This window comes from Schistocerca americana, chromosome 7 (assembly GCF_021461395.2).
Source record: "Schistocerca americana isolate TAMUIC-IGC-003095 chromosome 7, iqSchAmer2.1, whole genome shotgun sequence".
Lineage (NCBI taxonomy): Eukaryota > Metazoa > Arthropoda > Insecta > Orthoptera > Acrididae > Schistocerca > Schistocerca americana.
Genome location: NC_060125.1, coordinates 357948921 through 357964909, shown reverse-complemented (window position 1 = coordinate 357964909; position 15989 = coordinate 357948921). Strand labels below are relative to the sequence as shown.

The 15989-nt window shown below is 40.9% G+C and overlaps 1 protein-coding gene across 1 annotated transcript in view; it reads left to right on the top strand.

Moving 5' to 3' along the window:
• LOC124622544 (brachyurin-like) overlaps positions 1-15989 on the top strand; it is an 83463-nt gene that overhangs the window by 52381 nt on the left and 15093 nt on the right. Inside the window, exons 4-5 of the mRNA XM_047148281.1 lie at positions 12008-12168; positions 15764-15862. Coding sequence (XP_047004237.1) covers positions 12008-12168; positions 15764-15862 — 260 coding nt within the window. The remainder of the gene's footprint in view (positions 1-12007; positions 12169-15763; positions 15863-15989) is intronic.

Below are 15989 nucleotides of genomic sequence, written 5' to 3'. Positions count from 1 at the left end.
AAGGGCTAACCCAGACCGACAGCGCTTAAGTTCAGTGATCTGACGGGAACCAGTGTTACCACTGCGGCAAGGCCGTTGGCAACTTCCAGCTTTCTGCTTCCCTTAAATCAAACATACCGGATGATCAAAAAGTCAGTATAAATTTGAAAACTTAATAAACCACGGGATAATGTAGATAGAGAGGTAAAAATTGACACACATGCTTGGAATGACATGGGTTTTATTAGAACCAAAAAATAAAATAAAAAAAGGTATTGCTAGACGCGTGAAAGATCTCATGCGCGCGTCGTTTGGTGATGATCGTGTGCTCAGCCGCCACTTTCGTCATGTTTGGCCTCCCAGGTCCCCAGACCTCAGTCCGTGCGATTATTGGCTTTGGGGTATCGTGATCAACCGACATCTCTATGGATGCCGAAAGACAACATCCGACGCCAATGCCTCACCATAACTCCAGATATGCTTTACAGTGCTGTTCACAACATTATTCCTCGACTACAGCTATTGTTTAGGAATGATGGTGGACATATTGAGCATTTCCTGTAAAGAACATCATCTTTGCTTTGTCTTACTTTCTTATGCTAATTATACTATTCTGATCAGATGAAGCGCCGTCTGCCAGACATTTTTTGAACGTTTGTAATTTTTTGGCTCTAATAAAACCCCATGTCATTCCAAGCGTGTGTGTCAATCTGTACCTCTCCATCTACATTATTCCGTGATTTATTCAGTTTTCAATTTTATACTGACTTTTTGATCACCGGGTACGTGCGATCACGATCCTCTGCATGGTGAGTCGAAAGATATTATTACTATGGATGCACTAGTCCATGTCGTAGACGCATGATTGACGAAATATGGAGGTTCAGGTCTCGCTGCGAGTCGTGGGTGGATAGCCGAGTAGTAAGGCGACCGCTCGCGATACGAGGGAAATCTGAGTTCGAGTCCCGGTCCTGCAAAAATTTTCATTTCCGTCATTCCATTCTACAACTGATGGTTGTCATTATTCGCAATTGCGAATACATTTAATTTAAAGATACTATCTGAACACTTTCAGATTATACAGAAGAGGTAAACGAATCTCACTGGCGAGAAAGACGAGTGGGAGGAAAGAGAAGAGAAAGTAAGGGGAGGAGGTGATGGACGAAAAGAGTGGGAAAGAAAGGGAATTGGACAAAGAAAGGAGGCAGGAGGAGAAAGACAGGGACAGGGGGGAGAAGGAGAGTAGGACGTATATCTAATTGTTGTATGTATTAGAAGGGTGTGCTTTCTCTTTTCTTTATTCCCCATTTAATCACACTGAGCCACACCAACATGTGACCGGGTATAGCTAATATTATTTGTTAATGATTTGGTAAACAACATCAGTAGATGTTGCAGTTTTTTGAGGGGCTGTAGTTATCTATACTGAAGTACTCTTTAAAAAATTGCGCAAATATTTAGTCTGATTTTGATTATATTTCGCATTGGTGTAAAGACCGGCAGCTATCTTCAACTGTTCAAAAGCATAAAGTTGTGAACTTCATAACCTGCGGATCAGTAGTATGCTATGGCTACAACGTACATGAATCACAACTGGAGTCAATGGTAGGATAACGGAACAATACAGTTACTCTACAAAGGACACTGTCATTAAAACATCCGTCTCAGAATATTCCTCAAACTTGTTGAATCCACGTTAAACGGGACTAACAGCAATATTGGACTTATACAATGAAGGGCACAAGCTTTTGAAGACAGGGCTGCTGTGCAGCCAAGAGAATAGCGCAAGTTTTGGTGCTCTCGCAAAGATAACTCATTTTGGATTATAATAACATTTATTTTAGGTTTGATTACGTGGTAAATAGGTGTATTAGTGTGCTTTTTAAGCGCAACATTAAAGGTTCATTTTTCTTTATGTAATACAGCAGAAAACGTGAAAAGATAGTACAGTCTGGTTATAGTCGTACTTTCTGTTTACGTTTTGCCGCAGCAAATCTATAGAATTTCGTTTAATTGTTCCTTGCTCTCTCCAGCAATTTAATTGTAGCGAACCTCTTCATTATTTAACTCACATTTCCAAAAAATAGCGTAAAGTTTGAGTTGTTGTTTCAGAAACTTCGCACTGTTGTTTTTGATTACATACAGTTGCTTATATGCCAAACTTGTTGAATCATATTTTCGTGTTTATCTGTAATTTAACTGACATTACTAATAAACTATAACGTTCATCATGAGTGAAAAGTGCTTGACTTGCCGTGGAACTTTTAGGTCGGGGCTTTGGTGTGACCGGTGCTGTAGTTTTTTCCATGTGGGTGACTGTAGTGGCGTGGGAATAGGGGAAGCAAATGAGGCTCATCAGTGGTTTTGTAGGATATGTAATAGAGATAGGAAGATACTAGAACAGGAGGGGAAAATTGCCGCCCCTCAGCCTGAATTAGATAAGGCCAGGGGAGATCTTGACAGGTTAAGGAGGGAGAAGGGTAAAGAGAGGTGGGAAGTAGCAACATGCAACAGGAGGAACAGGCCTAGAACTTTGTCTGACAGCTTTGTGGTGAATACGGAAAATAGATTTGACGTGTTGCTTTAGTTAGAAGCTGGTGAGCCTCAAGTAGTTGCAGGTGTAGACAGGGCACGGAAAACTTTCAGCAGCATATTTAAAGTAAGAATGTAGGGAAATCAGTAAAGGGAAAGAAAGTGTTGTTGTTAGGTAGTTCCCATGGAACAGGTGTTGGCCAACTTTAGCAGGATGAACTAGGATCAGAATACCAGGTCACCAATTTGTTTAAACCTAGTGCTGGTCTGGAGCAGATGACAGAGGATTTAGGATCACTTTGCAACGATTTCACTAAGGAAGACACTGTGGCTATAGTGGGTGGGCCAGGTAATAGTACTGACAGAGATCCTGGTTACAGTATAGAGTGTCACCTGGCAAAGATTGCATCAGCATCGAAGCATACTAGTGTTGAGTTTGTATCTGTTCTTTGGCGCCATGACCGACCTCATTTGAACTCTTCTGTCAGGGGAGCTAATTTGGGATTGGGTAAGTCGTGTGCAGGGTCACACATTGGTGTGGTTCCTGTTGATTCTTTCAATAAGTGGGATTGTACTAGGCATGGCCTTCACCTCAACAAAAAGGAAAGGGTAAACTGACTGGGGAAATATCAGGAAAGTTAAAGTGGTGAGGCACTGTCATGAATGATAAAATACCAGTGGTTATAGGGTTCAGGAAAGGCCCTTTTTTAGGGTAGGGAGGACAGAAAGAAACTAAGTTTTAAGAGAGTTTACGATTGAGACAAACCTTCAGTTTGAGAAGGAAATCAAAATACATAATTCTAGTTTATTACATCAGCATAAACAGCTGTTGGTTAAGAATTTTCAACAATCAGCAGAAATTTCAACTCCACTCAATTTTAACTCAGGCAATATGAAATGTCAGCTATCTTTATTGCATCAAAATATTCGAGGACTGAGAAATAAAATTAATGAATTAATTACCTGAATAAATGAATTAGAGTCCTCAAACGCAGCTGACATAATCTGCCTTTCTGAACATCATGTGACCATTGATATAGCACTTTTAAGTGTTACAGGATTTAGGTTAGCATCTCACTTTTGTAAAGCAGAAATGGAGAAAGGAAGAGTTGCCATATTCATCAGAAACTGTTATAAATTTAATATCATAGACATTCATAAATGTTGCCTAGAACAGCATATGGAAGCATGTGCAACAGAAGTAGAACATCATAAAAGAAAACCTTCACAATATTAAGTGTATATCAAGCACCTGCAAGTAACTTTAATTTGTTCATAAACCACCGTGAAGCTGTATTGGCCCATTTAACAACCAAAAACAAAGAAATTGTGGTTGCTGGTGACTTCAATGTAGATTTCCTTAAAGACTCTCCCAATAAGAACTTATTTGAGTTAGTAACGCTATGATTCAACTTAATTACCACTGTCAAGTTACCAACTAGGGTAGCCAATTGCTCACAAACAGCCATTGATAATATCTTTATAGAAAAGTCCAATGAACAAAATTATACTACAAAAAAGCAGCAGTCAATGGCCTCTCAGACCATGACATGTAGTTCCTTCTATTAAATCGTAATGCTGAACAGGATATAAAATCTGTTAAATCTGAACTCAGGAGGTTAATCAGTAAGCCAAAAATTGATTATTTTAGGACACTCCTTAGAGACATTCATGTGTGTGATGCCTACAGTGATCATGTGAATGAAAAAATAACACTTTTACTAATAAAGTGCTTACCTTATCTGAACACTGTTTTCCCCAAAAACTAACCAAGGTTAAAGCAAATTCTACAAAGAAACCATGGATTACTCAAAGAATTGAGTTATCTCGTAAAACAAAAAGAAAACTGTATCTGTCAATCCGATACTGTTCTGATGTTGATGTTCTAGCACACTGCAAGAAATCCTGCAAAATATTAAAGACTGTAATGCGGACATCAAAGCAAATATATTACAAGGAAAAGATAGTCATATCAGATAACAATATAAAGACAGTATGGAATATACTGAAGGAGGAGAACCAGACATGAAGACGGTCAAATAGCATTAAGGGTAAATGATACATTGGTGACAGACAGGTATAGAGTTGCAGAACTTTTTATCGAACATTTTGTAACGGTTGCTGAAAAGATAGGGTTGTCAGGTTCTGTAGATGCTGCCGTGGGATACCTCAGATCAGACATTTCAAGTAACTTCCATAATATGAATTTGACCCCCACTACCCCAGCAGAAGTAATGTCCATCATAATATCTTTAAAATCAAAAACATCTAATGGGTATGATGAAACATCAACAAAGCTAATTAAAGAATATGATTCTGAGTTAACTAGCGTATTAAACTATCTTTGTAACCTTTCGTTTATCAGTGGAATATTTCCTGAATGGTTGAAATACGCTGAAGTTAAGCCACTGTTTAAGAAGGGAAGTAAAGAAATAGTCTCAAGTTTCCATCCAATTTCATTTTTGCCAGCATTCCCAAAAATTTTAGAAAAAGTAATGTACAATGGGCTTTATAACCATCTTATCACAAATAACATACTGTCAAAGCCGCAGTACAGATTCCTAAAGGGTTCTGATATTGAGAAGGCTATCTACACTTACGATGAAAATGTACTTCATTCATTAGACAAAAAATTCAGGCAACTGGTATAATTTGTGATCTGTCAAAGATATTTGACTATGTAAATCACAATATCCTTTAAGTAAATTATAATTTTGTGATGTAACAGGTAACGCTGCTAAATGGTTCAAATCTTATATCTCTGGTAGGAAACAAAGGGTGTTATTAGAAAAGAAACATGTATTAAGCTATCAGGCATCATCCATCTGGGAACTAATTACATGTGGTGTCCCACAGGGTTCCATCTTAGGGCCCTTACTTTTTCTTGTGTATATCAATGACCTTTCATCAGTAACATTACTAGATGACAAGATTGTTTTGTTTGCCAATGATACAAACGTTGCAATAAATAGCAAATCAAGTGCAGTCTTAGAAAGATCGGCTAATAAAACATTTCTGGACATTAATCACTGTTCCTAGCCAATTCTCTGTCGCTAAACTTTGAAAAAACACACTACATGCAGTTCAGAACTTCTAAGGGCTGTCCCACCAGTATCTGCCTAACATATGATGACAAGAAGATAAGAAGTGGACAGTGTTAAATTCTTAGCTTGATAATAAATTCAACTGGGAGGAGCACACCACAGAACTGCTGAAGTGTCTAAACAAATCTTTATTTGCAATGCAAATTCTGTCAGACATAGGGGACATAAAAATGAAAAAGCCGGCATATTATGCTTACTTTCACTCCATAATGTTATATGGAATTATTTTTTGGGCTAATTCATCCAGCCAAGCTAAAGCTTTTCAGACACAAAAACGTTCAATAAGAGTTATATGTGGTGTGACCTCAAGAACATCCTGCAGAGATCTGTTTAGGGAACTAGGGATACTAACTACTCCTTTCCAATATATTTATTCCTTAATGAAATTTGTCATTAAAAATATATCATTTTTTCAAACCAACAGCTCAGTTCATGGAATCAATACTAGAGATAAGAATAATCTTCACAAGGATTTAAAGTAACTTACTGTTGACAAAAATGTGTGCATTATTCAAGAACACACATTTACAATAACTTTCCAGCAGCCATAAAAACTTAACATCCAATAAAATTCAGTTTAAGAGAATCCTAAAGGATTTATTGGTGGCCAACTCCTTCTACTCCATTGACGAATTTCTCAGTAGAACCAACTGATTTATATATATATATATATATATATATATTACAATCTAACTTCTGCACCATTTTGTAATTCTATTATATGTTTATTACCTTATAAATAAGAAAAACAATTTTTTACAATTTTTTTTATTTTGAATTCAGTGCATTAATGCGACTTAGCAAATGAGTATTGTAAAATGTTTCTTTCTTATACTGTTCATTAAAAAAAATGATGATCATTCTATTTGGGACCTGTGGAAGGTACATTAGCTTTTTTGTTTTAATTGTTAATATTTGTTATGTATTACTGTTTTCCTGACAAGTTCTACATCCTGGAGTACCTCACCGCTATGGATCAATTTGAATGAAAGTAAATCTAATCTAATCTAAACCCTGCATGCAAATGACGACATAGGAGAGCAGCAAGAACTCTCACAGGATTTTCTGATTCAAAGGTGAATATTGCGGAGACGCCGAAAAATTTGTCGCCAGACACCTGAAGAGAGACGCCAACTATAACGTGAAAGACTCTTTTCAAAGTTTCAAGAACCATTATTGAGTGGAGAATGTAGCGATGTATCACAGATCCCTGTGAATCGTTCCCGAAAGGATTAAGAAGACAATATTAAAGCAAATATATCGTGCACAGAGGCATTGAGTCACTCTCCCCGCACTCCATACTTGAATGGAACGCAAGGAAACTCTGTGTGGTATAGTGTTTAGTGCTGTCTCCCATGTGCTTTCAATGATTTGCAGAATATTGACACAGCTTTCTCTCCTACAATTCGGTTAAATTTAGATGGTATGAAGGTTCATGTGAAGCTGCGACTGCATGGATAACCAAAATACACGGCTACTACGGAATACACATTTTTTCATCGGAAACTGATCATTACTGTGTTTACAAAACATACATGTCACATTTGAAAGTTCACAACACTACTTGGGAGTTACTTGCCGGAAACAGACAACACATCCAGGAAAATTACACTTACATGGGTTGGATAGAAAGTAGTGGCAACACTATCAAAACATGAAGGTTTGTATCAAATTGCATGCGCGGTGTTTGTTACTGGTAGCAGATCAATCGAAGTGGCGCAGTGAGCGGGCGACGGCTATGTTGAGTCACTCGAATGTTTACTGCCTGAAAGAGCGGGAAGCCAGTTGAAACATCCTATCCGATGGTCACAGCGGGCTACTACTGCAATTCCTTGCGATACCATCTTCGTCCAGCACTGAGAAGAATGCGACAGCGCCTTCTGGCACTGCAACCCATCTGCCTTCATGACAATCCATGGTACCACACAATCAACCCCGTGTAAGAGCTCTTACATACGTGCGGGTGGAACATCCACCTTCTTCATCCTACATGAGTCTATGCGATTACGATCTGCTCGCCAAAATGAAGGTACCTCTTTGTGGCACACGCTACAGCACAAGAGAAAACATCACCCCTGCCACAGGGCCGCCCTTGCGACACGTCGACAGAGGTGGAAGGGCTGACGATAAACTACGCCATCTATCTGTCTGGGGAAGGTGATTGAGATGCAGGCCGATTATATTGAGGGCATGTAGTAATGTGAATGTTTGTCATTAAAAGCTGATGCGAGTGTTAACATTGTTGCCTACTTTTTATCCAATCCAGGTATTCATTATATTGTGTTTCATATCGCTTGCTAAACGTCCACTTTCGGGAAACAATCACTGCACTTTTTTCTGGCTCTGTTTCTCATTCTCTTTTTTGCTGTCGATGGTTCTCATCCTCAGCAGCGTTAAAACTTCCCTCCCTGCTCATCCCATAATCCTGTGAAAGTCTTACTGCAGACTCGCTCGCCACTAATTTCTCTCTAACTTATCATTTCTTTTCGACCGTCAGTACACCACGTTAGCATTTATGTGTACCGACCTAGCACATGTAAACCGTCCTTAATTTCAACAATAACAAGACGTTTGACAATAGGCTAACATACTGTTAATGTTAATCTTAGAAGCTAAATTATTATTGAGATCTGTTGGAGGTTAGAAAAGTACGATCAGCAATGCGATTTTACCGGTATGCTTTCATTTCGTATCAACACAGAGCAAACATTCTGAAGGCAGCCGTCCTAGAAGAAATACCTAAATTTTATTTTCGTTTATTATCGATATTAAGTGAAGTGGAAATTAAAGACCTTTATTTCCTAGGGTAAGGGATAGGCAAATATACAGATAGGAAATCGGCAGCAGATATTTTACAAGAGGAGAATTTCCCACATTTACCTAGAGATGAAACACTAAACAAAGGTTAAGTATTTCAGGGATGACAACGCCTTTTTGTTCAAAAATGTTCAAATGTGTGCGAAATCTTATGGGACTTAAATGCTAAGATCATCAGTCCCTAAGCTTACACACTACTTAATCTAAATTATCCTAAGGACAAACACACACACCCATGCCCGAGGGAGGACTCGAACCTCCGCCGGGACCAGCAGCACAGTCCATGACTGCAGCGCCTTTTAGTGGTGTAACATGAGTCACACTAACCAGATAAAATGGTGCACACTGAACAGTTCCAGTTGCACGTTGGCTAACTAGTTGCTTCTTGATCTTCAGTAATTCATATTATTATTGACGGTATTTCGAAATTTAAAATTCCGTCGTAGTACACTCATTAAGAGGTATAATCTTAGGTTAAAGGTTTAACACGTTGAGAAAAGTATTAAAGTTAGAAAGCCTGTATACATCTTATCCAGACTATGTTTCTCCAGTATTTGAGAATGAGAGCACTTAGCGACTTCCAACAAACTTTACACTCGATTTCAAACGATTTAGAAACTATTTGTCACTGACATCTCCCACAAAAAGATGAAAGGAAAAAGCTTGATAGCTTACTACATTTTCGCTGCTCATGCAGAAAAACTGCCACATTAGACATAGCGTTTTAATTTATTACTTCTTTACTGCCAACTCAATTCGCAACACTTTTGAGCATACACCACTTAATGTACATCCAAAGATCGATTCTTTAAACAATCTCGAATGGGGATTTTCCTAATTATAAGACCACCACTAAACTCTGTGTCTTTAAAAAATCGAACTTCCATGTATAATATAGCTTCAAATGCCTGATTACAAATGCATTAATGTGTTAAATATTAGATGTTGGGCATGTAAGCGGGAAAAAGTTCGGAAACGGTTTGAAATTACATTTCTTGGAAGTCGCTAAGTGCTCTCATTATGAAACACTGGATGAACAAAGTATGGGTACTTTGCACTCCATTTTAAGCAAAATTTAGTTTTTCATGCATCTCAATGTTTATGACGTTATATCCTAAATTATGAGTCGTACAATGAAATAATTTTGAACGTACATTTAGTGGTGTGTGTGAATACTGCTTGCATAGTCTGTTACAGATAGAGCGAGTAGTAAAGAAGTAAAAAATTAAAACATCGCTCCAGATGCTGAAGATTTACAGCAACAAAAACGAAAATGTAGAAAGCGATAAAGTCCTTTACTTTCGTCATTTTGTGGGGGAGTCAGCGAGAAAAAGTTTCATAAAGGACGGATATTATCTTCAAAGTTTTTTTGGAAGACACGAAGTGCTCCCATTCTCAAACACTAGGTGCATATGTTTTAGGTAGATTACACGTAGTGAGCTAAACTGCCTCGAGATATATACACAGTTCCTAACTGTAGTACCTGACTTATTGCATTAGACTTTTAACGTAAGATTATAGATCTTGATGAATAGACTATGACAGTACATTAAATTTTTAAATTCAATCAATTATCACTGTATATGAAGTACTGAAAATATATTTCCACTGCTCCTGTAAGCTGTTAGATAGTTGTAACTCAAGCACGAGCCATGAACAGGTTAGTCGGTTGGTAACGTAGTGTGGTGTACCAACATATGCAAAACTCTAATTTGGGTGCGACGAACTGACATTGTGGTGAGCGGTATACACGCATCTCTGTATCTTACCCAACCAAAGATTTTGCTGTAAAGACTCTTTGTGAAGGAATTGGACAGATAGGACGTGTGAGAGGAGGAGAGAGATTTTACTGTTTGAGACGCCATTACGGTATATAAATAGCTTTTTGCACAAAAATAAAATTCAATAACTAACATCAAGAATTCAAGGTGTGCGTATCTCCATACCGAATTAGTTAATTATCATGGTACAGATACACTATGTGATCAAAAGTTTCTGGACACCTGGCTGAAAATAACTTAAAGTTCGTGACGAACTCCATCGGTAATGCTGGAATTCAATATGGTGTTGGCCCACCCTTTGCCTTGATGACAGCTTCCATTCTCGCAGGCATACGTTTAATCACGTGCTGGAAGGCACGGAGTGCTGCACTGAGCAAAGGTATCGATGTCGGTCGGTGAAGCCTGGCACGAAGTCGGCGTTCCAAAACATCCCAAAGGTGTTCTGTAGGATTAAGGTCAGGCCTTTGCGCAGGCCAGACCATTACAGGGATGTTAGAGTCGCGTAACCACTCCGCCACAGGCCATGCATTATGAACAGGTGCTCGATAGTGTTGAAAGATGCAATCGCCATCCCCGAATTGCACTTCAACTGTGGGAAGCAAGAAGGTGCTTAAAACATCAATGTAGGCCTGTGCTGTGATAGTGCCGCGCAAAACAACAAGGGGTACAAGCCCCCTCCATGAAAAATACGACCACACCATAAAATCGCCGCCTCAAAATTTTACTGTTGACACTATACACGCTAGCAGATAGTGTTTACCGGGCATTCGCCATACCCACACCCTGCCACCGGATCGCCACATTGTGTACCGTGATTCGTCACTCCCACAACGTTTTTCCACTGTTCAATCGTCCTATGTTTACGCTCCTTACACCAAGCGAGGCGTCGTTTGGCATTTACCGGCGTAATGTGTGGCTCAACCATGAAATCCTAGTTTTCTCACCTCTCGCCAAACTGTCGCAGTACTTGCAGTGGATCCTGATGTAGTTTGGAATTCCTGTGTGGTGGTCTGGATAGCTGTCTTGCCTTTTATAGATTACGACCCTTTTCAACTGTCGGCGGTCTCCATCAGTCAAGAGACGAGGTCAGCCTGTACGCTTTTGTGCTGTAAGTGTCCCTTCAAATTTCCACTTCACTGTCACATCGGAAACAGTGGACCTAAGGATTTTTAGGAGTGTGGAAATCTCGTGTACAGACATATGACACAAGTAACACCCAATCACCTGACCACGTTCGAAGTCCGAGAGTTCCGCGGAGTGACCCATTCTGTTTTCTCACGATGTCTAAAGACTATTGATGTCGCTGGTATGGAGAACCTAGCAGTAGGTGGCAGCAAAATGGACCTATTATGAAAAACGTCTGTTTTTGAGGGCGTCCAGATACTTTTGATCACATAGTATAGGTACTTCATACTTCTTTTTTTTTTTTCAAAAACTACCAAACTGCGCCCAGATAATCTGCAGACGGAATAATCTGGACCCTGATATTCGTGAGCTTCCTGGGCTATAGAGTATAGTGATGTGTTAACGTCAATACGGTTCTGATTATAACAGCGCCAGTAAGCAGCGATTGTTTAAGGTTCTGTGTTTTACTTGTATTTTTTTTTTATTTATTTATTTTTTTTCAGTGTATGCTTTATGGTCCCATATCTCTGAATGTTGTCCTTCTTCGGATCTGCGGAATACGATGAGTGAACGACTGAACTAACAGCTAGTTGTCTAGTGTACGCCATTTTTGCTTAATCTGTCTCTGGCGTATTGTGCTTAAGGCTGGTCGTCTGTGCTTTGTTGTAGGGGCACGGTGTTCGAGGTTCACCTGGGCGCTTACTACATACGCGAGGACGAGGCGCAGCAGGTGGTGGTGACAAGCACGGAGAAGATCGTGCACGAACTCTACATCTTGACATTCAACGACATTGCCCTCGTGCAGCTTCCCAGCGCCGTCACCTTCAACGGTGAGCACCCGCACAGCGGCATCTGCCATTGCGCCCCTGTTCAAACGCACGTCACTGAACGCTATATGATCTATATCATAGACAGTTGTTGCGAGAGGTCCGCTGTTTCAGTTGTATAATATACATTTAAGACTTTGAGCCAAATGCAACAAATGGATATGCCTAGTAAAACGGAATTTTAGAGTTGACAATGTTCAAGAAATCATGTGATATGTTCCATTTAGACACACTTTATTTTACACTCGATTATAACGCTGATGACTACTTATTTTTTTTTTTTCCTCTTATACAGTCCTGAGTTCTATAGTATTCTCAGCGGACAAAATACACTGAGATTACAAAATTCGTGGGATATCTCCTAATTTCGTATCGGACCTCCTTTACGCCCGGTATGGTGCAGGATCCCGGCGCGACAAGTAGTTAGAAGTCCCCTGCAGAAATATTGAGCCATGCTGCCTCTACAGCCATTCATAATTATGCAAGTGCCGCTGTTGCAGGATTTTGTGCACAAGCTAACCTCTCGATTATGTACCATACATCTTCCATACGATTCATGTCGGGCCAGGTTGGTGAAATCATTCGCACGAATTATCCAGAATCTTCTTCAAACTAAATGCCAACAGTTGTGGCCCGGTGACATGGAGCACCGTTGTTTGGGAACATGAAGTCCGCGTAAGGCGGCAATTGGTCTCCGAGTAGCCGAACATAACTATTTTCAGTCGATGATCGGTTCAGTTGGATCAGAGAACCCAGTTCATTCCATATAAACACAGCCCACACTATTGACACAGTGCCTTGTTGACCACTTGGATCCAGGGCTTCGTGGCGTCTGCGCCACTTTCGAGCCCTACCATCAGCTCTCACCAACTGAAATTGGGACTCGTCTGATGAGGCCACATTTTACCAGTCGTCTAGGGTCCAACAAACATGGTCCCGAGCGCAGGAGAGGCGCTGCAGGTGATGTGCTGTTAGCAAAGGCACTCGCGTCGGTCGTCTGCTACCATAGCCCATTAACGCCACGTTTCGCCGAACTGTCCTAACGGATACGTTCGTCGTACGTCCCACATTGATTTCTGCTGTTACTTCCCTAAGTGTTGCTTGTCTGTTAGCACAGACAAATCTATGCAAACGCTGCTGCTGTCGGTCGTCAAGCGAAGGCCGTAGGCCACTGCGTTGTCAGTGGTATTCTCGGCCCACTCTTGACACTGTGGATCTCGGAATATTGAATTCCCTAACGATTTCCGAAGTGGAATGTTCCATGCGTCTAGCTCCAACTATCACTCTCCGTTTAAAGTCTGTAAGTTTCCGTCGTGCGGCCATAATCACATCGGAGAGCTGTAGACAGTGTAGCACTGGTGACAAGTGGTAGTGTGACCACCTACTGCTGCCTCAAGTTCCGGCAGTGAGGTAGTGTGTACAGGCAAGTAGAGTGCATGGAATCGGTGCAGCAAGATGGGTCGACGTCAAGATGTGACATGAATGACACCGTGAATAAAGCTGCACGATTTGTTGGTGTATCTACACGGGCTATCCAACGTGTCTACATGGAATGGAGTACAGCACACGGTCACGAAACACCGAGTAAGAACAGTGGTCGCAAAAACGTCCTAACCGACAGGGACCGGAGACGAATGTCATGCCTTGCCAGTGACATTCGGTTTTAGACCCGACAAGAATTGCTGCTCTATATGTATGCCGGCCCATCTCAACCAATTTTAAAGCAAACACTGCGAAAGAAACTGCTTGCAAAGGACATCTGGAGTCGGGTACCGCGCAATAGGTGACTGTCCACAGTGGAACATGATACTGCACCTCTTCAGCGTGCCAAACAATACAGAAGCTGTACAGTAGTTGGCTGGAGGTGTGTAGTGTGCTGCAACGAACTGCGATTTTGCCTCTTTTCAAATTACGTAGGGCGCCTAGCGCACCGACGATGTTTTTGCTCAAAATTGTTCAAATGGCTCCTTGCACTATGGGACTGAACATCTGAGGTCTTCAGTCCCCTAGAACTTAGAACTACTTAAACCTGACTGACCTAAGGACATCACATACATTCATGCCCGACTGAAGCGCCTAGAACCGCTCGGTCACAGCGGCCGGCACCGACGATCCAGTGTGGGCCTTAACCTGCAGTGTGTTTTCAGGATGCAGTTCTGGCCACAGATGGTTCTGTGATGTTTTGGGGTTGATTATCGTACTATGACTGGGGCCAACTCTTTCAGGTTACCGTAAACACGAACAAAAATGTTTATTTCAACATTCTCGGTGACAACTGTTATCCTTTCCTCGACATCTTGATGGTTAGTGTGCTGTGGACACTCCGGTCTTCTACATCTACATCCATACTCCGCAAGCCACCTGACGGTGTGTGGCGGAGGGTACCTTGAGTACCTCTATCGGTTCTCCCTTCTATTCCAGTCTCGCATTGTTCGTGGAAAGAAGGATTGTCGGTATGCCTCTGTGTGGGCTCTAATCTCTTTGATTTTATCCTCATGGTCTCTTCGCGAGATATACGTAGGAGGGAGCAATATACTGCTTGACTCCTCGGTGAAGGTATGTTCTCGAAACTTCAACAAAAGCCCGTACCGAGCTACTGAGCATCTCTCCTGCAGAGTCCTCCACTGGAGTTTATTTATCATCTCCGTAACGTTTTCGCGATTACTAAATGATCCTGTAACGAAGCGCGCTGTTGTCCGTTGGATCTTCTCTATCTGTTCTATCAACCTTATCTGGTACGGATCCCACACTGCTGAGCAGTATTCAAGCAGTGGGCGAACAAGTGTACTGTAACCTACTTCCTTTGTTTTCGGATTGCATTTCCTTAGGACTCTTCCAATGAATCTCAGTCTGGCATCTGCTTTACCGACGATCAACTTCATATGATCATTCCATTTTAAATCACTTCTAATGCGTACTCCCAGATAATGTATGGAATTAACTGCTTCCAGTTGCTGGCCTGCTTCCAAGATGACAACAGCCTTATTCACTAGGCTGCACACATACGTTCCTGTTTCAGGAATACTCAGGGTCCTTACCTCACCTCCACTACTATTTGAAACAGCGGGCGAAACGTAGAGCTCAAATTCCCTGCAATTTGGTAGCCTTACGAGATCTGACGAACATGGAATGGCATCTGTTGGATGTGGCATATCTGAACAAACTTGTGGACTTTCTTCTTCAACTGAGATCATTATCAAATCTAATGGAGGAGTTACACTGTGTTAGCTTGATGTCTCGTGGGAATGATTGATTTTTCATCTGTTGTTCTTACGTAAATATTGTTGGACACGAAGACGATGTCCTGTTAACAGTAAAGGATACCAGTTAATTCACTTTAATTTGAGTTACCATTAGAAAATGGCACACACTGAAGTCGCGAATGACAGATGAATAAACTCAGTAGCGTGTAGTCGTTCTTGAAACAATTGACTAATTTCTAGCAGCGCATGCACGAAAAGGATACTTCTTACTGTATAATATTTCATGTTTTTCCTCCCCTGCCACACATTATCACAAGCAGAGTTGTTGCTGCTGCTTGTCGTCTTTGTGAGGTGTACTGCAATTTGAGTCAATGAGACCCCCTCTTTGCCTACAGAATACATCCAGGCTGTGAACCTGCCCAGTAGCAGCGAACTGAACAACAAGTTCGTCGGAGCTGAGACGACCGTCAGTGGATGGGGACTGGAGAGCGACTGTGAGTACTCCTCTGTTGGCAACGTTGTAGGCTTTCTGTGTAATAATTGTCTGTATGTGTGAATACTGAATATTTTGTTTTCAAAACTTTCTCCTCGTGTCACGTGTACTTTAGACACCGTATTCAA